At 37.1% G+C, this 24,648-nt stretch overlaps 1 protein-coding gene across 1 annotated transcript; it reads right to left on the bottom strand.

Annotated features, from left to right (window-relative positions):
- Positions 1-506: 506 nt before the first annotated feature.
- On the bottom strand, positions 507-24,648 carry GLYAT (glycine-N-acyltransferase). Its single transcript, XM_050758637.1, has 6 exons — positions 24,471-24,648; positions 15,875-15,970; positions 6,599-6,706; positions 4,031-4,157; positions 1,864-2,035; positions 507-1,442 (listed from the first exon to the last, which is right to left on the bottom strand). The coding sequence occupies exons 2-6, from the start codon at positions 15,953-15,955 to the stop codon at positions 1,040-1,042; spliced, it is 891 nt and encodes a 296-aa protein (XP_050614594.1). The 5' UTR covers positions 15,956-15,970; positions 24,471-24,648; the 3' UTR covers positions 507-1,039.

The following is a 24,648-nucleotide window of genomic DNA, read 5'->3' as shown; positions in this document are numbered from 1 at the left end:
TTTAGACTTCCTGCCTCCAGAACTGTGATAAATAAATTTTTAATTATTTTATGATTATTTTAAATACATAATTTCAGACACTGTTATTTATAAATTACCCAGTCTCAGGTATTTTGTTACAGCAGGAACAAACTAAGATTAGTAATGTGCTGAGGTTAATTGGACAAGCAGGTATTCATGCTGTCTTCTCTCCCTTCAATTCCTATCTCTCCTCAATAAACAATCACATCCCTGGGTCAAGGTGCTCCCACCTTCCCCTTTTCATACACTCATTCCTTTCATGCTCTTACCATGATGAACCACTTAGCTTGAACAAATACAATAAAAATTGTATACAATCAAACACAAAACTTTCTTTATTATTTAAGAGTTGTGGTGGGTTTTGGAAGCTCATCCTTAGAAATAACATTGGATCTTTTTTCCTATAATAGGAGCTGGGAGAGGATAGGATATCATCAGTTGGTATTTCTTCTAGTAACATTCCCTGCTATATCATGTATACTGTATTTAGCCTAATATCCCATATATATTTGTGTCTAGTATATTTAATGTACCTATAAAGTAGCAATAACAGGAGAGGATAATCTCTAAAGACCTATTAAGGAGAGTCCACTTGTTGATCACAAGGGAAAGACTTTAGAAAGGGAAAGAAATAAATAACAGTGCTCAGAAAATACTATTCACCTTTTCCTAGCTCCCAGAAAAACTGGCAAGGGTCTTGCAACCGAGGAACCAGGGATTCCAGGAGAAATAATTTGGAGCAATATGCATCTGATGAAGTGTCATAGAGGTCCTGGAAATGTGGGGAGCTAAATTGCATAGGTTAAATGTAAGAGGACCTGGGCCTCCTTCCCACTGAGAAACCTGTGAATGCAGGGACCATGGCGATCTTGTTGAACATCACACTGCTTCCCCAGAGCCCAAACAGTGCCCACTCCTTTATTGCTGATTACAATTTATTCTTTCTTTTCATCCACCATCCACTCCTCCAATTACATGCCCAGACCTGCCAAACACTGTCTTATGTTCAGGATTGGCATCACAGAGGCACACAGTTCCACTGGTTCCAGCTTCTGGGAATGGGAACATGTTGCAGTTGGTAACTCATTTTTTGCATAGCTTCATTGCTGTAGTCTACATGAGAATAGACAGGAAAGCCAAGTTTGGCCAAATTCTGGGCGTGGTGATAGATGACATAAGTCACAAGACCCTGGAACCGGTATTCAGGCAAGGTGCCTGCCATTCTCATCTCTCCAGTGTGGTCCATTAGATTCCAGCACACAGGGGTTCCCTCAGGCCCCAAGAGACAGCTGGTGGGAAAGGTCTGAATGCAGCGCTCAATGAATCTCTGGCTCCTCTCATTACCACCAAAATACCAGAATTTATTCACCAAGTGAGCATAGTTAACATCCATGGATGAGAGTTTAAACATCTCTTGGTTGCTATGGAGGGTCCAAGAAGAAAACAAAATCCATTAGTATAAAGGTTTGTATTTGCTGTGACCTCTATTGTCTTGAGAGATAGAGTAGACAGAAGAAATAACAAATGTGAAGTCCTGGAATATAGATGAGCTTGTGATGAAAGAGGAACAGAGTGAAGGTCAGAGTTGTTGGAGAAAGAAAGCAGGAAGGGCAATAAAGGTCCAAGTGGTAGCCAGAGACCTGATTTATTCTAGATGAGAAGGGAGATGGTGGAGTCTTTTAAGCAGGGGAGAAACATGTTCTGAGTTAAATTTTTTAAAAATATAATTCTGATTTCTTTGTACAACATTGATTGTAGGAAGGCCAGAGTGAATGCAGGGAGAGAAGTTGGGAGGTTGCTTGAGAGCTGTGAGTGGTATACAGTGGATTTTATCAAACTTACATGGCCTTGGGTTTGCCACCACTGGGAGATAATGTCTTTGATTCCAGCAGGAAAGGAGCCAGTTCCTTGGCTGTTTCGGATGCCATATAGAGAATGCATTGTGTGTGTTTGACTTTGAAGGACTTAATGGCTGCAAGATTTTGTATAGTCTCATTCAGGCTAGGCTGTGAACCTAGACGGTAGGATAAACAGAGATGTAATGGCTTAGGTATATTCTAGAGTGAAGTTCTGCAGTGGAGTAAGAAGTGTCTGGGATTTAGTATCATAAAATCTTGGTTCTGGGCTTGGTGCTACCACTATGACCCATGTCACATAGTAATGTAAAAAGTGAAGATTCCTCTTCAAAAAGACTTCCCTCCCCATCTAAGAATAAATAGTAACTTCTCTTAGAAGCAAACTTTATTCAAAGACCTGTGCTAGCATTCTTAGATATCTGCCAGAAGATAATAAAGAAATCAATGTACTTTGTGTTCTTAGCTCCCACAGTTTAGCCTAAATATTTACCCTGGCATGCTTATACTGGTCCAAGCAAGCATTAGGTCATAGCCTGTTCCTCTTCCTTATTTGGAGATGTTTTTACCTTTCTCAGCATTCCACAGGTTACTTTCTGCTTCCTTCGTTCTCCTCTACCTTTACCTCTTTTAAAAGGTTTTAAGTTGCTAGCCAATTGGGACAAATACAGAATGTGAGGTCCCATTCCAGCCAATGGAAACCAGACACAGCAGTAGGGTGGACATGTCAGATTATAAATAACCCTGTCTCCTTTGTTCAGTGTACTCTCATGGCAAAATTGCTGGTGAGTGTACCCTTTCTGCAGAAAGTAAAAATGACCTTGCTGAGGAAATTAAATTTATGTGCAAGTGCTATTTCTTTACAGCACCAGGGAACAAGCATTTCAAACAGTAAGGATTTGTGTAATTTTTTCTGTTTTACCTAAGTGAAAACATGCTTAGGGATGGATTCAATTACGATTGTGTTATTAACAGCAGTATCTGCACTGGAACCACATTTTTTGGGCTGTGTAATTGTGTAGTTCTGATAATCCTACTAGATAAATTTAAAAAATGGTAGCTAACATCTACTAAGCTACATTCCTAGTGTAATAATATGAGGCAATGACCCACGATTTGCCCATATCTCCTGGTATCTATTCCCCAGGATAGTCCCCTCCTCCACTGCAACTTACCTTGGCCACATTGACTGACTTTCATCGATAGAAAGAGCAAATTTAATGCAAGGAGAGGCTTAAAAGTGCCTGCCCCATTGGGGCTTTCCCTTTGTTTTTGCTCCTGGTTAAGACCAATTACATTAAGACCAATACCATTAAGATAGGCCTGGGCCAGTCTGCTAAAGATACATGCTGCCATCATGCTATCACCACAGTCACCAGCTGTCATGAACTGACAACAGAACTCTCATTCAGGCATGTGAGTGAGGCCACGTAAGAGCAATCAGCCGTGGTCCACCCATCGACTATAGCTACACAAGTAAATCCAGATGAGACCAGTGGAAGAACTGCCTTGCAAAGTTCAGCCCAAATGGTTGATTCACAGAATTATTAGGTTTGCCATGCAGTAAACGTTACTAACATGTCCAAGTATTGTGCTAAGCATTTCCTAGTCACCTTCATTGAATCTTTTCAGTGCCTTGTGTGTTAGGTAACATTATTATCCTCATTTTTATATATGACGAACATAATCTCAGAGGGGTTAAATCACTTAACTAAGATTACACTGCAAGTAACAGTCAAATGCCATCCTAGGGAATGTCCAGAGAGCATAGTTGGAACCATGACAGTTGTTCTTGGTGACCTGGGAAGTATTCTATGGCCCAACAAGCTGTCATTTTTATTACCAGAATAGAAGGCCAGATGGAGGGCTCTTCTTCAGCATCCAATCACCCTAAAAGGTCTGGATACAGCTGCAAAATATGTCATAAATCCTTGGTACCAAGGAATTATACTATGGTTCCCTTTATGAAGCCCATTCTTTGCAAATTTTAGGGTTTCCCACACTGTTCACCACCATTTACAGGTATAGTTACCACACAGTAACAAAATTGACAGCAGGCTGGGAGTCTGGAGCTTGGAGGAAGGAGGTATAAGTCACATGAAAACTTGCTCAGGACACATAAGTGAGTCAGCACACATCCCATTCCTCTTACTTACTTTGAATCTGTAAATGCTGTTTCCAATTGATGAGTTCTGGTGATCCAAGGAATTCCTGACAGTTTTGGAGGTCTTTGGAGTAGATTTGGTAAGTATTGGTATAGTGATCAAGGTCATCTGTCATATCCTGTTATCATTAGGAAAAAGGAAATAAAACACATCCTTATATTTTATGATTACATATAATTTTATACTGTGATATTTCTAAGTAATAAAATATTGGTAGTTTTATTGGTGCATCACAATTACTTCTTTTTTATTGATACATAATATTTGTAAAAATTTACGGGGTATGTGTAATATTCTGTTATGTGAATAGAATGTTTAATGATCAAGTCACAGTTTTCATCACCCAGAATATTTATTATTTCCATGTGTTGAGAACATTTCAAGTCCTCCTTCAATCTACTTTGAAATATACAATACATTGCTGTTAACTATAGTCACCCTATGTCAAACATTAGAACTTATTTCCTTTAACTGTGGGTTTATATGCATATAATTATTTCTGAATTATTTAAATAATGAGATAAAGATCAAAGATTCAGCTATTCAATTTATATTGGAAAATTCCAGAACAATACTATTCATTATCCATATAACACGTTAAAATTTCAAATAAAAGACATAACCATTTAGAAAACATTCGTCTTACCACCATCATCCTCAACAGGAAGAAGAGAGAGGCAATTGACAAGGGAAAGCTTATGTTGAAAGAATAAATTTTACTACAGTTCAAATACTTGCAGAATACACAAACTATGACCATGGCAGTATGAATCTTGATATTAATACCAAAGAAGATTAAAAACCAATTCAAAATGTCTTCTTTGAAAAATATAACGGTTAAACCAATTGCAGTTTCAGAGAAACAAACAATCCACTTACTCAGAAAGAGCTCCTCAAATTAGTAAATGACAGGTACAATTATTTACAGGAAGAAGGCGGATGAAAATATTACCACAACTATTATGGAATTTAAAAACTTTTTAAAAAGTTGAAAAATGTTGCACAAAAAACAAGTCAGCAATGATACCACTGACACATTTTGTTGCTTAAGTCTACATTTAAAATATCAAATAATTTTATTTTGGTTTAGTTTTCATACCATAAATTTATTCATTTCATATACTGTTTATTTTTAAATTTTGATTGGCAAATAAAAATGTATATATTTATGAACAATATGTTGTATTGAAATATGTATACACTTTGAAATGGCTAAATCAGGGTAATTAGCATATGTATTGCTTCACATATGTTGAACCTGGAGGACATTATACTAAGTGAAATAAGCCAAACACAGAAAGGCAGGCACCTCATGATCTCCTTTGTATGTAGAATGTAAAAAAGTTGAACTCATAGAAGTAGAGAGTAGAATGGTAGTTATCAGCAGGTAAGGTGGGGTAAAGTAAAGGAATTGGGAAATTGTTAGTCAAAAGATATGAAACTTCAGTTGTAATAGTTATAATAGGAGGAATAAGTTCAAGAGATATATTGTACAACTCGGTAACTATAGTTAATGTATTGTATTCTTTAAAATTGCTAAGAGAGTAATTTTAAGTGTTCCCACAACAAAGTGATTTTTAAATAACTTGATTAGTATTAAAAGTATATTTGTGTTTTCTGATGTTTTGAAATAAGCTTATGCATTTTCATCTTGAAATGTGTTAATTGTTTAGTTTCAATAATTTTTAAGTGTTTCCTCAAATGTGTATAGAAGTTATAGCATTATGGTTTTGCTTTTCGTAGTTGATAGGGTTTGGCTGTGTCCCCACCCAAATCTCAACTTTAATTATAGTTCTTATAATCCCCACGTGTAATTGGAGGGACCAGATGGAGATAATTGAATCATGGGGGTGGTTTCCCCCACCCTGTCTTTGTGATAGTAAGTTTTCATGAGATCTGATGGTTTTATAAGGGGCTTCACCATTTTCTCAGCTGTCATTCTTTCTCCTGCCACCATGTGAAGAAGGTCGTGTTTGCTTCCCCTTCTGTCAGGACTGTAAGTTTCCTGAGGCCTTCCCAGATATGCTGTACTGTGAGTCAATTAAATCTCTTTCCTTTATAAATTACCCTGTCTCTGATATACCTTTATTAGTAGCATGAGAACGGACTAATACAATATATTGTCACTCTAACTCACTGCCCTTTTTTACAACTTCATATCTGTGCCCTTGTTGTTTTCTCTGGTTAGAATGTCCACTTTTCCTTGTAATCCTGACAGAAAACATATTTTTCCTACAAAATCCAGTTCAGATGACATCTCCACCAAGAAGTCTATTGAATTTATCTGGTAGCCCCACCTTTGACTTCCATAATTTAATCAGGTTTTACTTGGCCTATTTCTGTATCCTGTTTATCTTCTGTTCTTGTATAGTTCACACTGAATTTTAATTTATCTGTTGATCTATCTTGTCTTCCAGACTCTGAGCTTCTTGAGGATGGGGACTTGTTGACTATCACTATGATTTACTTCTGTATGCCCTGGCTCTACCATATTGCTAAGAATGTAATAGGCACACAGCTAATATAAATGTAGAAGAATATTCATACATGAAACCTTACCTGCTCCTGAGGGCAGACAACCACTGTATTAAAATCAGGCCACTTGTCCACCACAGCCTTCAGATTAAACGGATTTCCATGATTTATGTGAAAGACGGTTCCATAAACCTGCGGGATCCCAAGAAATTGAGAGGGTTGGTTTATTAGAAAAAGACAGCAAAGTTTCTTGCTTGATTAGGACAATAATTATTTCTATAAAATCATGACATTTTATGATACAAAGTAGCCAAATGGAGAATCTAGGTCAAACAGTCTCTGTGTGCTATTTTTTTGTCTGTACACAGGGCAGACAACCACTGTATTAAAATCAAGCCACTTGTCCACCAGATCCTTTAGATTAAACATATTTTTGTTTAATAATAAAATTACTGATATTTACTATTTTTCATCACTGAACATATTGTGTACCTATTTCTCTATTCACAAACATACTGTTTTCAACTTTTCACTTAAATAAATAATTCTTTATAGAATGTTCTTTCACAGGAATCTTTGCATGCGTACCTAACATTTTCTTAAAATATCCAGAAGATTAATTGTTGGTTTAAAGGCTATATACATGTTTAAAACTCTTTAGCATTGTTTCCATATAACTCTCTGGAGAGCTTAACTGAATTCTCATCAGTCAGCAGAGACTATAGCCTATTGCTCAAGAGAATAAGCTTGGGGAACCCTAGCCTGGATCCAGTTTTAGATCCCCACCCCTGCCCTGTTGGACCAACTAATGAGAGAGAGGGGTGCAAGAGAGGGTAGGACGTGAGAATAAGTGAGAGTAAACCCCACAGACAGTAAGTGTCCTTATGATTTGGGGGTTGTGGTATGCAGTAGTAGATGTCAGCATAGATCTCATGACCATTGTGAACATGAAGCTTCAGCTGATACCAGCATGGAAATATACCAAAAAGGTGCTGTGCACTTGAATGCTTTCCATCAAGGATAGATGATAGAACTATACCAGTATATTTCCCTCCTGCTGCCCCCTATCCCACATGAAATACTGATGTCAGACTAGAGAATGAAGGTGAAAAAATTTCTAAATTGACTAAGTCTGAGTTTATCTGAATTAATTCTGTTTTCAGCTATGGGTGGAGGCTTAATATAGAAATTTAGTACAGTTTTGGCAAAATATAATGGTTACATTTTTACACATTTGTACCTGGGGCCTGTTAAAATGTATTTACACTACAATATTATCCATTGCAAAATATGAAAATGTGTGAAACTGTTATTTTTTTCTTATTGTTGTGGCCTAATTTATTAAAACTCCTTTGTAGTCCTACTGAACCCCAATCCTAGTGTGAACCCAGACAATGTAAGACAAGTCTCAGTTAATTTAGAAAGTTTATTTTGCCAAGATTGAGTACACACCCATGAAACAGCTTTGGGAAGTCCTGATGACACATGCCCAAGGTGACTGGGGCACAGCTTGGTTTTATACATTTTAGGGAGGTATGATACCTCAATCATTATATATAAGAAATACACTGGTTCAGTTTGGAAAAGTGGGACATCTTGAAGCAAGGACACGAATACTTGAAACGGGGAAGAAGCTTTCAGGTCACAGATAGGTGAGACACAAATGTTGCATTCTTTTGAGTTCCTGATTAGCCCTTCCAAAGGAGGCAATCAGATATGCATCTATCTTAGTAACTTTGAATGGAATGGGAGACAAGTTTGCCCTAAGCAGTTTCCAGGTTGAGTTTTCTTTAGGGGTTGGGGGGCCCAAGATATTTTCCTTTCATATACCCCCACCCTTTTTTTGTAAAGTCTTTTGGAGAAAGCATTTTACAATAAAATGAGCCTCTGGTCTCAGGTTTCATTTAATGTCTTATGGCTAGGACAGTTTATTTCTAGATGGGTAGGTCCCAAAAGCTCATTTTTAGCAGATTGTGAAGTCTCATGTCCTGTGAAGAGAAAACAGCAGTGAAACAACAACAAACAAAAGAACAATCCTGGAAAAATAGATATAGGCCACATTACTCTAAAATTCATACATTAATAGGCAGCTTTGAAAGTGGCTTATGTATGTAAATAGGTTGCTGTTATTTTTTTCTGAAGTTTAAGTTGTTTGGCTTCAGTTTGCAGGGTTTTAAGAAAGCACATCTTAGTTTTCAGTGACTTCAAATTAGGACAAATGAAAAAAAAAGAAGAAAAATAAATTTAAAACATTATTTTGAAGACGTGTAGCCAAGAAAAATAGAATTCACTTCAAATTGTAGAAAATAATAAAAATTGAAAAATAACATTAGGCAAAACTAGAATCTAACAACAGGTGTACTATAGTTTTGAAATATAGATTTTTTTCTCTCTCCAGTTTCCCGTTTTTACTAAAAACAAATTATGGTAGGACTAGTTTGCTTTATTATACTTGGCCTAATTATTTGTGTACAGTGCAGCAAGAATAATTATTTTTATATAGGTTTTTAAATTGGCTTTGATGAAAATTTGTTCCATAGGAGGAATCTCAGATCAGACTTTTTTAAAGCAAAGCCTAGCCATGAATTTGTGCCATCAAATACCTATGAGTTGAATGAATTTCCTCTCCTCTTAAGGTTCCACATTAAACCTGGGGCTTCTGTGCCTGTCAGAAAGTGACATTCCTTACTTACCACACTCAGAAACTCTGTACAGGGACTGCGTACGCTATATATAAGACCATTTTTTTCTCAAGGGCTTTATCAACTCCATAAGTCAAGTTTGATTTCTTAAAGGAAAGCAGTTAAAGCCTTCATAAAATAACCAATTTCTCCAATTGTTTCCTGTTAGAAATGAAAACAGATTCTTATTGCACTTATGCAAATAAATGTATTGCCATAAGTTAAGAATACTCACAATTTCCAAATTCTGGAGAAATCTGGTAGAGAGAAACAAATATGCTCCAAAGTTTGTTCATAGGAGTATACTAAATTGTTAAAAGCTGTCAATAGCTCAAAAGAAAAGTTTTAAGACTCTGATAAACAAAGGATCAGCAAACATTTTAAATAAAATGTTAAAAAGATGGGTTCAGTCCATGTAGTTAATTCCTATTTTGTTTGATACTCATTAACATTTTATCTCTCTATGAGTCCTGAACGTTTTTTCTCTATTCTGATGTTGCAATCTCCAAAGTTATCAGAAACCTGCATTTAAGAGCACCTGTTGGAGTTTTATAGCTGATTATAAAACTACCTTCTAAAGAGCACCAAAACAAGACAACCATTTTCCATGGATAAAAAAAGGTTTAAGGCAGCCATAATCAAAAGACACAACTGACAAGAAAATTTGTTACCCCTGTGGCACACAATATGATTGTTACTGATAATGTATACTAAATTATATTATAATTACAGGAGTTTCCCATAATTTTGGAACACATACCAATAACATATTTGTACAAATACAGCCCAAAGAAGACCAAACACCATTTCATATTTGGCAATGCCGTCTGTATAATTTTTATACCAAATAAGCCAAATTGTGTCATTTTTGGACTTAGGGGAACCTACTATCTTAAAGAATTGGGTCAGAAAAAGACATAATTTATAATTCAATTTTGGAAAGTTTGTCAAATATAAGTTTAAAACACTTGAAATTACAAAATAGGATTACAGGTCATTGTAAAGTCATTTATTTAACCAAAGTGAAAGTCAAAGACTTCAAAAAACAGTGAAAACCTTCATGTTTTGAGAGAAGAAATTTAATTTTCTTAATAAGATGCCCTAATGAAAACAGCATGAAGCCAATTACATTTGTTTTTCAAAATCTGTAAACAGTCTATAAAATTTAATCTGGATTATAAAATGTAACTTCCTTGAACCTCTTATAACCTTTATTAAGAAGTCAGTTAATGCTTCAAGAAAACCTTGTTAATCTGACACAGGGGTCCATATACTGGTTTTTCATCAATGTTCCTTGACATTAATGATTAATTTATACAGAAACTAAACTTATATATAAACTTATTTTGTCTTTCAAAATCAGCCATTATACTCTTACATGCCCAACTCCTCCACAATAGTCCCTGGGCCTTGAGGAATTGAATAGCTTTAATTTATTGCCCAGTGTCTCAGGAATGCAGTTTATTTTGATTGGCATTTTCTACAGGGCCTGAAGATGAGGCTTTAATTGCTATCAGTGTTTTAAATTTAGCAGGACTTGGTATTCTTTATAGACACAGGAGTTAAAATTCTGTGATTCAATGTTACAAGGACTTTAAAAGCATATACAGGGAGATACGTGGATGTAATAATCTTAATTTAAAAAATCTTATCTCACTTTTTTTCTAAGCAAATGAAAACTTAATAATATGACAACTTGATTATATAAACTATTTTTTTTTTTTTTGAGACAGAGTCTCGCTTTGTCGCCCAGGCTGGAGTGCAGTGGCCAGATCTCAGCTCACTGCAAGCTCCGCCTCCCAGGTTCACACCATTCTCCTGCCTCAGCCTCCCGAGTAGCTGGGACTACAGGCGCCTGCCACCTCGCCTGGCTAGTTTTTTGTATTTTTTAGTAGAGACGGGGTTTCACTGTGTTAGCCAGGATGGTCTCAATCTCCTGACCTCGTGATCTGCCCGTCTCGGCCTCCCAAAGTGCTGGGATTACAGGCTTGAGCCACCGCGCCCGGCCTGATTATATAAACTTTTTAAATACATAAATCCTCTTATTGTGACTTACACTGATTATTCATGACATGCTTGGACTTTCTGGTTTGTCCTGAACATCCCTCCTTTTTAAACAACTACTTATTTTATTTTAGGATTAAATTTACCACACAAGATTCTGTCTTACATAAAATTATCTCTCTTTAAGCTTTTTTTTACCTAAAAAAACCTTCTTTTAAAAATAGCTTTTTTATATCTTTTTTTAGTCCTAGTCCCTTTTACTTTGTTTTATATATAAACTTTAAATAACCTTTGAATTGGAAAAAACTTGTTCACCTCTTTAAAAAAAAAAAAAAAAAAAAAAGGCACTTTTTTTTGTTTGTTTTTTAGCAAGAATATTTTCCTACAATATACTTTTATGGGAAGATACCCAACTAAGGAAATGTCTATTATTTAATTTAATATAATTTCATATGCTAAATTATGACAGTTTGCTTACAAATATTTATCCCATTACGTTACCCCAGTTATTTTAATTACTTTCCTGGATTATTTATGAAAACTGTGATATTCATGATTTAAAGTTATAAAACTACCATTGCAAAATCATAACTGAGACAGTGAAAACAGATTTGACCTAATTGACTCCATCTTTTAACCTCCAAGCTGTCCTCATTCATTCCTGGATGTAGGCCTAATTAACTTTGGGAGAAACTTGGTTTATAGTTTAGCTTTGAAACAAAGAGAATAACAGTCTTTTCCCCAAACAAACCTCCTTATTGACTGTGGACCAGACTGCCTAAACCCACAGGATTAGAAGTTACGGTAATCTTACTAAATTAAAGATGCAGCTATTTTCATTAAACCCATATCAATGTCTTATTTATTAAAAATTATGCAAGCAATGATAATCCTGTTTGGGTCTGGGTTCATAGTTATGTAACCTCTATGCCAAACATTGACACCTTACAGTATTTGGCAGAGATAAGTATGAAATTTGCTTGATTAATAAATGCAAACAAAATTTATGCTGGGAATTCTTAAGACATTTCTACTATTACTTTACCAAAAATTTTAAAGGTAGCTTATTTATTAAAGATTTTTATTTAAGTTACATAAACTTGAAAAAGCATTTGACTAGTCTTTTCTCTTTTAGTATCTAATTTAAGCACTTTTATTTTTTCTTTAAGTTGATTAATTAGAGCTCTTTTATATATTTTCAGTAGTGAAATATTTTGTACACAACACATAAATACATATAAAGATGAATTAGACATGCTGATGGAAGTACATTTTATAGATTTATGAAGACCTCCGCCCCCCCCTTTTTTTTTCTATCTTCGAATTTCAGATTCTTGGCAACCTGTTTCAAAACCCTAGGAAGCTGTCAGATAAACAGCCTTAAATTTGCACATTAAAGGAAACAACTCAGGTGAAAATCAAATAGTAAAATTTACATCATAAGGTTCAGAGAGAAAAAGTCTGGTGATGCTAGAAGAAGTTGTTTTTATTTTTCTTTTAGCTAAATTAAAAATAAAATTAAACTTCATTTTTTTCTTAAATACCCAAGTAGCCTTTGTTGCAATAACTATTTTAGTTTTAAAAAAATCAGGTGAAAACAGAATTCAGTCAACTGAGAAGCAAAAAAAAAAAAAAAAAAAAAAAAACTTTTACACAAAAATAGACAAGGTCTTAGGAGAGAAATATAAACAAAAAATAAAAACATGAAGGCCTTCCAAATACAAACATGCACACATGAACACATACACACATACATCTTGGATGTCAGCTTTTTAATTAAGCTGACTTTTAACAATTGAGCTCCTTAAATTTTTTTTTTTAAATCTTATTACAATATTTCAGTTAAGACAAAATGCTGCTTCTTCAGAAGTATAGCCATTGCTCTTTCAGTTTGGTCTGGCTGGCAAAAAGGTGGCCTTATAATATAAATAAAGCTGCTTTAATAGTTAAAATTCAAAATCTTTTTTTTTTCTTTTGCTAGCCATTTTCCTCCCACATCAGAGGTCTTGTTCCTCATAATTTAGGGTTCTCCTTTCGATTTGACCAAGAAAAATGCAAAGAACAAAAATGTTAAGCAAAACTAACAATGATCACACAAATTATATGATTTCTGAGCACTGTAAGTGTAAGCAGAAATTAACACTAGGTAGTTGTTAAATGCTAACTTTAGTTGTGTAAAAAGTAAAGTAGAGGTTCCTCTTCATAGAGACCTTCCTCCCCATCTAATTAGGAATAAATAAACTTTATAATTTTACCAGATCAGGGGAGATCAGGGATTCTCTGGAGGGGGTGCTTGCAGACCTCAGCAAATTGTCCTATTAGTTTGAGCCATAAAGGTAGCCATGCTGGTACCAAGGACCGATAGGAGATTTGTCAAAGGTCAGGGCATCTCCACTCAGAATCTTCCCCATGGTTACCAAAATCTGAACCCTGAAAATCAGTAACAGGTCTCAGTTAATTTGGAAAGTTTATTTTGCCAAGGTTGAGGATGTGCCCCTGACACAGCCTCAGGAAGTCCTGATGACATGTGCCCAAGGAGGTCAAGGCACAACTTGGTTTTATATATTTTAGGGAGATATGAGACCTCAATCAATACACGTAAGAAGTACATTGATTCAGTTTGGAAAGGTGAGACATATTGAAACAAGGGACATTTTGAAGCAATGGCAGGAAGACTTGAAGCAGGGAGAAAGCTTTCAGGTCACAGATATGTGAGACACAAACAGTTCATTCTTTTGAGTTTCTGATTAGCCTTTCCAGAGAGGCAATCAGATATACATCTATCTTAGCAACTTTGAATAAATAGAATGGGAGGCAAGTTTGCCCTAAGCAGTTTCCAGCTTGAGTTTTCTTTAGTGATTTTGGTGGCCGAAGATATTTTCCTTTCACACTAGTGAACAGAACATAGTGAGGCAGCTGTTATCAGTTGAATCAGTTGTAGTGGACATCTTTATGCATTTTATATCTAACACTCAGAAGAATGGATGGACATTTTCTTAAGTAGGCCTCAATTAATTGTTGAGTAATAGTGAATTCTAGGTTATACACCCCCATCAAAAGCAAGTGGTATAAAAAATTTTAGAGTTCCATTAGGGGAAAATGTATGTCTTTTAGTATGCAACCAAAGAGGAGGAATGCTATTTCCTCATGAAAGGGAGGAGTCATGAGGGTTTCCTTATCTCACCACAGAGGGGCTCCAAGAAGGAATCACTGGGAAACATCTAGAGTTTTCTCAAAATGTTTAGGATCCACTTAACACAAGGAATAAGGAGAAATTTAAGGCAGAAAATTCTACATCACAGAGTATTGAAAAAAATGTTTAGCCTAGAGAATTTTTAAAAGTAACCACTAATCATAAAAATACCTCAAATAAGTATACATACAGTGTCTAACTAATATGCCATCCAAGAAAAATGTTCTGTCTCTCTGGGAGTTGTTTGGATCTTAAAGATTGTCGTGTGAAGGCACTTAAATATTAGGTAATTTTGATTAATGTTAGTAGGAGCTGAAAGGTGGGTAACTTTAGATTTGGATTAGTTTATTTGAAGCCATATTGTGTTGTTAATAAATAAAGAATAAAGCTTATTGTCTCATTAATTCATCTCTAATGAATGAAAATAAAACTATATAATCACAAATAAAAGAATGCTAATATTTTCTCCTTTATACTGAAAGAAGGGAATAGCAAATCATTTAGGGAATGGGTAATTTGAATGTATTTATCTGAAATGTATGCACTATATAGGAATGTCTTCCAAAACAATACAAATGTAAAAATAATTGTCCACTAAAGAGATACACACACACATACACATGAACAATTGTACTGGAGTTCCATTGGAGTGAGCCATATCCATTTGGTTGCTAAATATATATATACATATATATACAGACAAGAATCTGACTCTGTCATTGGAACTGCTCTTGCATAGTTCTGGATGTAGGCATTTACATATATATAAAAAATATATATATGTAAAACATATATATAAAAATATATGTAAAACATATATATAAATATATGTAAAACATATATAAGATATATATGTAAAACATATATAAAACATATATATATGTTTTATTTAATTCTGAGACCTCTAATTATTAATACCAGGTTAAGAGAGATACTGGACGCTAGCCCTAAAGTAACTCAACATGCGTTAAATTCAGAGCAATTGGGAAATACATTAAAATATAAATTCATCTGTTATTAATTTAAAAGAAGACTCATTCTGGTTAACCTCTCACTGGCAAGTGTCCTTTTGTAATAAACAAGTTAAACATTAATATGCAGCCTCAGCCAATTTTGTAGAACTCTGGGCAAATTTCAAGTGTTATTATAAAATGCTTCTTGGAAAGGAGCAAGGAAGTAATTTTTTGAGTCAGCACAGAGCAAGAGGTAGTGTTTAGACTAAGGCATAACTATGTTCATATCATAGCATTGCAACTCAGTATTTGTGGTATACTGAGAAAATTAATTAACTGAGTCTTCATTTTCTTATCAGCAACATGGACATGATAGTAAACATCTTGTAGAGAGGTAAGGCAAACTAAATGAGAGAAAACATGAAATGTGCCTGGCTCAAAATAGGTGCATCATAAATGTCAATCCCTTTCCCTCCTCTTTCACAGCAAGTTTGTCTTCTTTACTCCTCTCAGAATTTTCCATTATCACCTTTAAGGATGCTGGGAGGCTCTTCCTCAAGGATTTCTCCAGCATCTGCAGCATCTGGGCACCTTGTAATGGTAACATCATGGAGGATACCTTAGCCTAGAAAGACAACCAAGAAACATACAGGAGTGAGAAGAGCTAGAGGAGATTCTGAAACAAGAGTAGCAAGTTCTGGGCTGGGCGCGGTGGCTCAAGCCTGTAATCCCAGCACTTTGGGAGGCCGAGACGGGCGGATCACGAGGTCAGGAGATCGAGACCATCCTGGCTATCACGGTGAAACCCCGTCTCTACTAAAAAAAAAAAAAAAAAAAAAAAAAAAAAAAAAACTAGCCGGGCGAGGTGGCGGGCGCCTGTAGTACCAGCTAGTCGGGAGGCTGAGGCAGGAGAATGGTGTGAACCCGGGAGGCGGAGCTTGCAGTGAGCTGAGATCCGGCCACTGCACTGCAGCCTGGGTGACAGAGCCAGACTCCGTCTCAAAAAAAAAAAAAAAAAAAGAAAAAGAGTAGCAAGTTCTGTATTAATGACCAGGTTTTCCTTTAGTGCCTTTTAACTGCGGTCCTCAGCAAATCCAAGAGAAGATGAGACTGGTGGAAAACTCAAGGATCTTTCTCTGAGTTATTCAGGTCTTTTTTCTTACCCTTTGATGAATTCCAGCCATTAGTTTCATTTTAGGTTAAAATGCACATTTTTAAATACACATAATATCTTTTGAATTGTAGTTGCTATCAGTGATTCTCCTGACTCCTCTGAGAATGAGTTGTGTAAACCTGGGAAAGTTATTTAGTCTCTCTGTACTTTGGTTTCCTCAAAGGTAGATGAGATAATAGCACTATATCAGAATTTTTGTGAGGATTAAAGGAATGAATACCTGCAATGTGCTTAGTAGAGTGTCAGTCTTACAGTAAGCACTGAACATTTGTTATTTATTCCATTACTACCACCACTCCTCTTTTCCTCCTCTTCCTTTTCTTCTTTCTCTCCACTTCAACCAAAGTCCTATATATTGCATGATGTTTTTATACAGGCATTTTAATAAAGGGCATTCTGACATGGTCTAAATATAAACAATTAACCTTTCAAAAATTATTACTGGGTCATATTCAAAACTTGTACTCTCACCAAGCCTCACACTTTGAAGCTAATTCCATCTCTAAGCCTTCAACTAGGATCTGTGGTACATTTTGTAGAAATTACTAGGTAATATAAAAATAGCATTTTTACATATTTGACTAGCTGCGTCAAATTGGGATTACCTAGATATTCCAGAACATCACAACTACCTGAAAAATGAAGAAAGATGCTGTGTCACTGTGTTCTGTTTTAGAACTGTGATATTTGGAAGAGAGCAAAGTAAATTCTAAGTGAAGGTAGGGCTATGAGAGGGTGTTGCATTAAAACTGGTCTGGTGCGAGATTCTATAATTAGGTAACCTCGTGATTTTAGAACATCAGTGAAAAGACTGTTGCTGTTACTGGTAGTGCATCTGTACAGGTCTGCAGCAACCTCAATTCTTATCTCCTCAACAGAAAGAATTTGACCGAGGGGCAGAAGGCAGAAAGAGAGACCAAGGCAAGTTTTGGAGCAGGAGTAAATGTTTATTAAAACGCATGAGAGCAGGAAGGAAAAGAAGTAAAGTGCATTTGGAAGGGGGCCAAGTGGACGACCTGAGAGATCAAGTGTGCAGTTGGACCTTTTGACTGGGTTTTATATGTAGGCATACTACTGGGGTCTTGTGTCCATTCTCCCCTGATTTTTCCCATGGGGGTGGGCTGTGCACATGTGCAACGGCCTGCTAGCATGTAAGAGGTGAGCATGTGTAGTGTGAGCATGGAGTTGTATGCATGCTAATTTGAGGCATTCTCCCTTACCAGTTGAATGTCTCTAGAAGGTCATATGTCAGTAAAACTCTGCCATTTTGCCTCTGAATCCACATGCTTAAGCCGACTTGCCCAGCCCCTGAGGTCTTGTCAGGAAGCTGCAGATCACCATTTTCAGGTTTTTTCTATGTATTTGGAGACTGACTTTGGCTGGCACTGGCTGTGACCAATTATTATTTTAAAGAGACAGTTAACAACCACTGGACCATCACCTGATGGTTACCTGGCATATCTGGGTATGGGGCGCGGAGCCTTCTCCTGCCCTACGTATGCCTGACTAGCTACCTTGTGTAACATTTCCCCCACCATGAGTTCAAGACCCCAATTCTTTGGGGAAAATAGACAAAAGTCAGTCTTCTGTAACTGCTTCCTGCTGACAGAGCAGTAGCAGTGGTTGGCCTGTGGATTTGGCCTCTTGCTAGCCATCAGGGCAGTAGTATCCAGCCAGGTTCAAGGGGGACAGGGGCAGGATTTCGATTCTGTCATGTCTCACAGATGGGCAGCCTAGGGGTCCCCTGTAGAAGGGTGACTCTTGAATATTGAGAGGACAATATCCTTGCCTCTGGTCCCTGCATTTCTCCTTTTTCTTAGCCCTGTCCTCCTTACTCTGTTCTTGGTTATAAAAGACTGAGAAGGCTAATTTGAGAATTTCCTGCATAAGGGCACTGGGTTCCAAGATTGACTTTTGTAATTTTCTCTCATTTCATTTTTAGGCCAAGTATTACAAAGAAAAACTAGTTTTTTTGTTTTGTTTTGTTTTAAGGTTTTGGGGACTCAGACTTTTCCTAGTTTGCGGGTATATACCTGCGTGTCATAACCTGTTTTATGGGGATATGATTACCCATCTATGAAGAGAAAACAGAGGAGAAAAAGCAAAGAAAAAGGAAAAGAATGTGTCCCTTCTTACTTTCCTGTTATCCTGAAAGGGGCATCCCCATCATCCTTAAGGTTCTGGATTAACTGGTCTTACCATGTACCCTTACCCTTGGTCCTATCTCATTACGATTGCCCACTTGAGAACACAGGAGATACTGGAGTGAACAGTAGGCCTCCTGTTCATCCTTGGGATTCTGGAATGAACTGGTGTTACCCTGTACCTCTAACCTTATCTTTATCTCTGTTCTAATAGTAATCTGTTAGCCTGGGACCAACCTTCATCTCTGTCCTATGGGTCTCTTGCACCTGCTGGGCTGGCCTATATCCTTGTCTCCATGACTTTATAGTGATTCTTGCTCAAAGCATTCAAGCAAAAAATAAAAATGATTATCTCTTTTCTCAGATTCTCATTTTGTATGTTCCTTAAGTAGAAGAGAAGCCTGCTTTTCAGTTAACTGCCATAAGAGGGCTGGACTTCCCTCCCTTTAAATATGACCTTGAAGGTCTTGATGCATATTGAGAAGAGAGTAGGAGTGATTAGAGAAATGGAGACTACAGGAGGAAGTAGGAGGAAGCAAGAAGAACACTCATGAAAAGCTTTCATAGGCTTACAGAAACAGCAACCCTTGGATTTGAGAGGGCAATATTTAGTTGCCCTCAACATAAAGGAGGAACCTCTGGAGGACTTGCGACTTAGGGCAAGAACTTGCAAACGATAAAGGAAGAATTTCCCCTCCCCTAAAGAGGCGCTGACTTAAAAAAAAAAAAAAAAAAAAAGGAAATAGGTGAGATCCTTAAAGTGTCAGCCCTATGCAGGAGGGCAAACTGTTTCAAAAACACCAGAAAAACTTAGCTCTGGGTTGTAACAGGAACAAAAAGCATATGTTAAGTCATAAGGCACTGGCAGAGCTGGGGTTTCAATTAGTGTCTTTTTTTTTTTTTTTGTGGCAATGTGCCAACAGATAGGGAGCGGGTTGGAGGTCATCCGAGCTTGTAGGATAAAAACATGTATAAATTTCAGGGGAGATCTGCAAGAGAGCTCATACCTTTGCTGCTGCACAAATGCAGTAAGAGCCATGGGTGCATGAATAACAGGAAGTGTGTGTTTAAGAAGTCACGTGGCATGTGAAGTAAAAGAAGAGGCAGACTTGTCTTCAAGCCAGACAGTTTGGTAGGTGTGCAAGATAATTTCAGATCACACAGAGAAAACAGGAGATAGAGGGTGCAGCTTCCTGTGAAAGAGTCATTTTTAGTTGAAAAAGCAGAGGAAATCCCAGGCATTGCACTTTTAGGCTTTAGCCCTATCACTCTCACAAACCTCCTGTTCAGGAGGTCCATTAGTTCCTTACTTCTACTCAGTGCAGGCCCAAAGGTCCTTCCCACTCCCACGAGCCACCTATCAGGGTGAACCGAGAGATCAATCACGGGGAGCAGAGCCACTTGTGGCTGACAGGAATTGTTCCTGGGATTGGTTGGTAAGCAGGAGAGTGAAAAGGGAGAAGACAATTACGTACAGGGGTTAAATGTCTCATTCCGAAGAAGGCGAGGTGTAGAGGTGTCTTACCACTGGTGAACATATCCAAGTCATGCAGCACCAAAGTATGTTAGCAGCATAATGTATCCAAGTCATGAGGGCTCCACTCACCCCAAGAAATGTCAGGCAACCATCAGATGATGATCAGGTGGTTGTTAACTGACTTTCTAAAATAATAATTGGTTACAGCTAGTGCCAGCCAAAGGTAGTCTCTCAATAGACAGAGAACCTAAAACTGGTGATCAGCAGCTTCCTGATAAGATCTCAGGAGTTGGGCGAGTGGACTCAAGCATGTGCATTCAGGGATAAAATGGTGAAGTTTAATTTGTATGTGACCTTCTAGGGACATTGGATTGGTAAGGGAAGAACACCTTAAGTGAGCACGCATACAATTCCAGTAAACACACTGCACATGCTCACCTCGCAAGTGCTAGCAGGCCACTGCACATGTGGACAACCCACCACATGGGAAGAATCAGGGGAGAATGGACATAAGAGCCCAGAAATATGTCAACATATAAAACCCCAAGGCAAAAGTTCAAACTACTCACCTGATCTGTCAGGTCACCCACTTTGCCCTCTTCCAAGTGCACTTTAGTTCTTTTCCTTCTTGCTCTAAAGCTTTTTTTTTTTTTTTTTTTTTTTTTGAGATGGAGTCTCACTCTGTCACGCATACTGGAGTGCAGTGGTGCAATCTTGGCTCACTGCAACCTCCACCTCCCAGGTTCAAGCAATTTTCCTGCCTCAGACTCCTGAGTAGCTGGGATTACAGGCACGCAACACCACACCCAGCTAATTTTTGTATTTTAGTAGAGATGGGGTGTCACCATGTTTGTCAGGCTGATCTCGAACCCCTGACCTCGCTATCCGCCCACCTCGGCCTCACAAAGTGCTGGGGTTACAGGCATGAGCCACCGCGCCCAGCTAAAGCTTTTTAAAAAACGTTCACTCTGACTCTAAAAATTGCCTTAGTCTCTCCTTCCACCTTATGTGCCTCAGTTGAATTCTTTCTTCTAAGGAGAGAATTGAGGTTGCTGCAGACCCGTAAGAATTCACTACCAGTAGCATTGCTTCCAGCCAAGAGAGGACAACAGAACTTGAATTTACCTGTCCACCTAAAACAATAACAATTTTCATATGTTGAACATCAGGACATGCAGAAAGAACTATGATCTCTGAGAAAAGGAAAACAGAAAAGGTGATTGCTAGAATTGCACCAGCTTATTACCTGATGGCAGTTTTCAGGTTGAAGTTTAGGAGATGGAATCTAATCAGAGCACAAGGACTCTCACTGATTGAGCTTACTGAGGTTTTGGAGCTTAAGGAGGCCAATGTGGAGCTTCACTGAGAGAGTAAACAGATGAGAGAGACAAAGAGAGAGCAAGAAAGAAAAAGAAAAAAAGGAAAGAAAGAGAAAACAAGAAAGAAAAAAGGAAGGAAGGAGAGAAGAAAAGAAAAGAAAGAAAAGAAAAGTCCCTGGAGTCTGGCTAATTACCAATCTGAGCATATATAAAAAGAAACGACCTTAATACCTTAGCCCATGGATTCTCCCTTTACCGTCTGACTCTAGTCTACCCTTCTAGCCTTTTCTGTTGCTACTGTCCACCACATAGGACCACAGTGCATTTCTTCAACACAGTGTCTGCTTAGCTCCTCTGGTCTTTCTACATTTATTCTCAGTTTGAAATTTCCTACTTCAGCTCTGCCTTCTACATTAAGCTTCCACTTAACCCTTCAAGTTTACCTGTACAGCCTATTATCCTTAGTGCTCTTTTCACTGTCTCTTATGTCTGGCTGAATAAGTCACTCCCTTTTCTGTACTCTCATAAGTGTTTATGCATATTTCAATTATATAACTTGTTATTTGGGTTAAAGTTGTCTTCTTTCAATTGACAAATATCGTATATATTTATGCTGTTCAATATGATGTTTTAAAGTCAAATTTCATTTTCTTTTCTAGATGTTAAATTCTTCTGAGGCAGGAAGCTCATATTATTCTCTTATCAGTAATTCTTATCACAGTATTTGGCACATAGTAGGCCTTCAATATGTAAGTAACAAATGATTGAATACATGAAATGCTTGTATTAATTTGTCTGTCTAATCACTCCACTTTCCAAAAGTATAGAGACATTAATATATTCATTCAATAAACATATACGTATTAAATGCATAATATATCCTGGAAATGAGAAAAGTTTCCAACTATTTTGTACTACATTATATCTTGAAGAAAACTCCGGACCGTATCTCACATCTAAGGGTCTTAGGATGATAAAAGTATAACATTCCTAAAGGCTAATCTTGTCTTTTCTCTAGAGGCAACTCATAAGGAAGTTATAAAGTAGAGTTAAAATAGGGTTTAATGTCAAGTCTGTGGGGTGTGATATTACAGTATTTTCTGAAGAGTGAAGTTTGGAACCACTCTCTAAGGATGTACTTACAAACTACCAACCAAGTGTGGCTCTCATACTTGGTTGGGGTAAACTGAAGGCTACTGAGGCTGAGGTTCTTCCAGGAAATCTGACACAATCACTGCAGCTGGCAGCACTGGGCAATGAGTAGCATCCCTGGTTGTAAACTCCAGAACCTTTGATCCTGGTTCAGTTATTACAGAAGTGGAAATTCATCCAAAGAAAACAATTTAAAAAGAAGAAAACAACTCTAGGCTGAGCATGGTGGCTTATACCTGTAATCCTAGCACTTTCAGAGGCCAAGGAGGGAGGATTAATTGAGGGCAAAAGTTTGAGACCAGCCTGGTCAACACAGCAAGACCACAATCTCTACAAAAATAAAAATTAGTTGGGTATGGTGGCACACACCTGTAGCCCTTAGCTACTCAGGAGGCTAAGGTGGGAAGATTCTAACAGCTTTCATCACTCCATGGAAGTAATTTGCTGTTTTGTGTAAGTAGGAAAAAAAATGTGTTCTGCAAATCAGACCTCATTCAGATCTTTCCCACTACCTTGCTTTTACTGCAGGTACTTGAATGGGAAGGAGAGTAAGAGAGTATTGCCTACATAATCTGACCGCAGTCTCACAGGGTGAGTTTTGGTACAACTCTTCCAGACATTTCTGAGTTGTAGCTTGTAATGCAGACTTTGTACTAAGTTGGCAAAAAATTCTGATGTCAGTTCCAGTGGAATCCAACCCTGGACTCAGTTGAGCCCACAGCAATTTCAATGTTACAATGAGTTATGTTCATAACACTGCACTCCAGTCTGGGTAACAGAGTGTCTCTAAATACAAAACAAAACAGAAACTCTAAACAGAATTTTATAAAGTCACACAAACATAAGCAAGTCCTGAACAAAATCTCTATCTGCCTCAATAGGGGAAGATAGCATAGAAGATGATCCAACAGAGTGATGCAACCCTAAGGCATTAACATAATGCATACAGACATAATATATAATACTTATAGATACATGGGAGAGTGTTCAAACAAAATGAGAAAATATAGGACACAAAACAGTTCACATACAACACATAAAGTTCAAATTTAAGAGAGAACAAAGGCAAATAGGAATAAATAAGTAAATGGTGGTAGTACGATTGTAGATTAAATCTTTAAAGTAAAATTTGTTTTCTGTATAATTTAAATAAACAATAAATCTTATCTGTATTCTTGTCTTATTGATCTACTTATTTCCTCTCTCACTTTCAGGGCAGCAACCTTCTTATCAGTAGTGTAAGGAAAACACTGCCTCCCTTATAATGTGACCAGGATTAAATACAGTAATGTTTCCAGTGTCTCCACACACTCAGTATTCTATTCATCCACCTGCTTCCAAGAAGCTCTCAAATCTTTCTTTATTCATTTAGTAGTTCAGAGCACAAACTTCTAAGGATTTTCATGGTAGCTAGCAAACTGCCGTATACAAAATAGGTGTCAGATATGTGTTTCTTAAATGGAAGTTACTCCTTTTCCTTGAGCATAGTTGCCTGCGTATTCTGAACATAGCACAATATGCGCACTTTAATTTGACTCACTTCAGTGAAAGAGGTGTCACAAAGCAATAATTACATTAAAAATAAATTTTATTGTGGATATTTAAGGTATGTAATATGATGTTATGAGAGCATATAGGTAGTGAAAATGTTACCATTGTGAAGCAAATTGATATATCTATTACCTCACATAGTTACTTATTTTTTGTTGTTGTTTTTGTGGCAAGAGCAGCTATAACTCCACTCATGTAGCCTGAATCCCATATACAATGCAGTTCTATTAACTATAGTTCTCATGCTGTACATAAGCTCTCTAGACTTGTTCATCCTATGTACCTGATACTTTGTAATGAGTCCTTACCTGAAAAGCAAGTCTCTGCAGATGTTTCCAGGAAGAAATGATGAGCCGCACGCACCCTTCTGGGAGATGAAATTTCTCCCTGATGCAGTCGGTTCAGCAGAGTCTCGCAGAGTAAGTTTTGATACACCTCCTCCAGAAATTTCTGAGCTTTGGTTTGTAATGTGGACCTTGTACTAGG

The sequence above is a fragment of the Macaca thibetana genome, chromosome 14 (genome assembly GCF_024542745.1).
Source record: "Macaca thibetana thibetana isolate TM-01 chromosome 14, ASM2454274v1, whole genome shotgun sequence".
Classification (NCBI taxonomy): Eukaryota; Metazoa; Chordata; class Mammalia; order Primates; family Cercopithecidae; genus Macaca; species Macaca thibetana.
This window is presented reverse-complemented; position numbering and strand designations above follow the sequence as displayed.

Excerpts from the sequence above, each read along its gene's own strand:
- GLYAT (XM_050758637.1), bottom strand. The coding sequence starts at position 15,955 with ATGATGTTACCATTACAAGGTGCCCAGATGCTGCAGATGCTGGAGAAA. Across the intron at positions 6,707-15,874 it reads GCCTCCCAGCATCCTTAAAG|GTTTATGGAACCGTCTTTCA; the intron begins GTGATAATGGAA and ends GGGATCCCGCAG. Across the intron at positions 2,036-4,030 it reads ACAGCATTTACAGATTCAAA|GTTCACAGCCTAGCCTGAAT; the intron begins GTAAGTAAGAGG and ends CCTACCGTCTAG.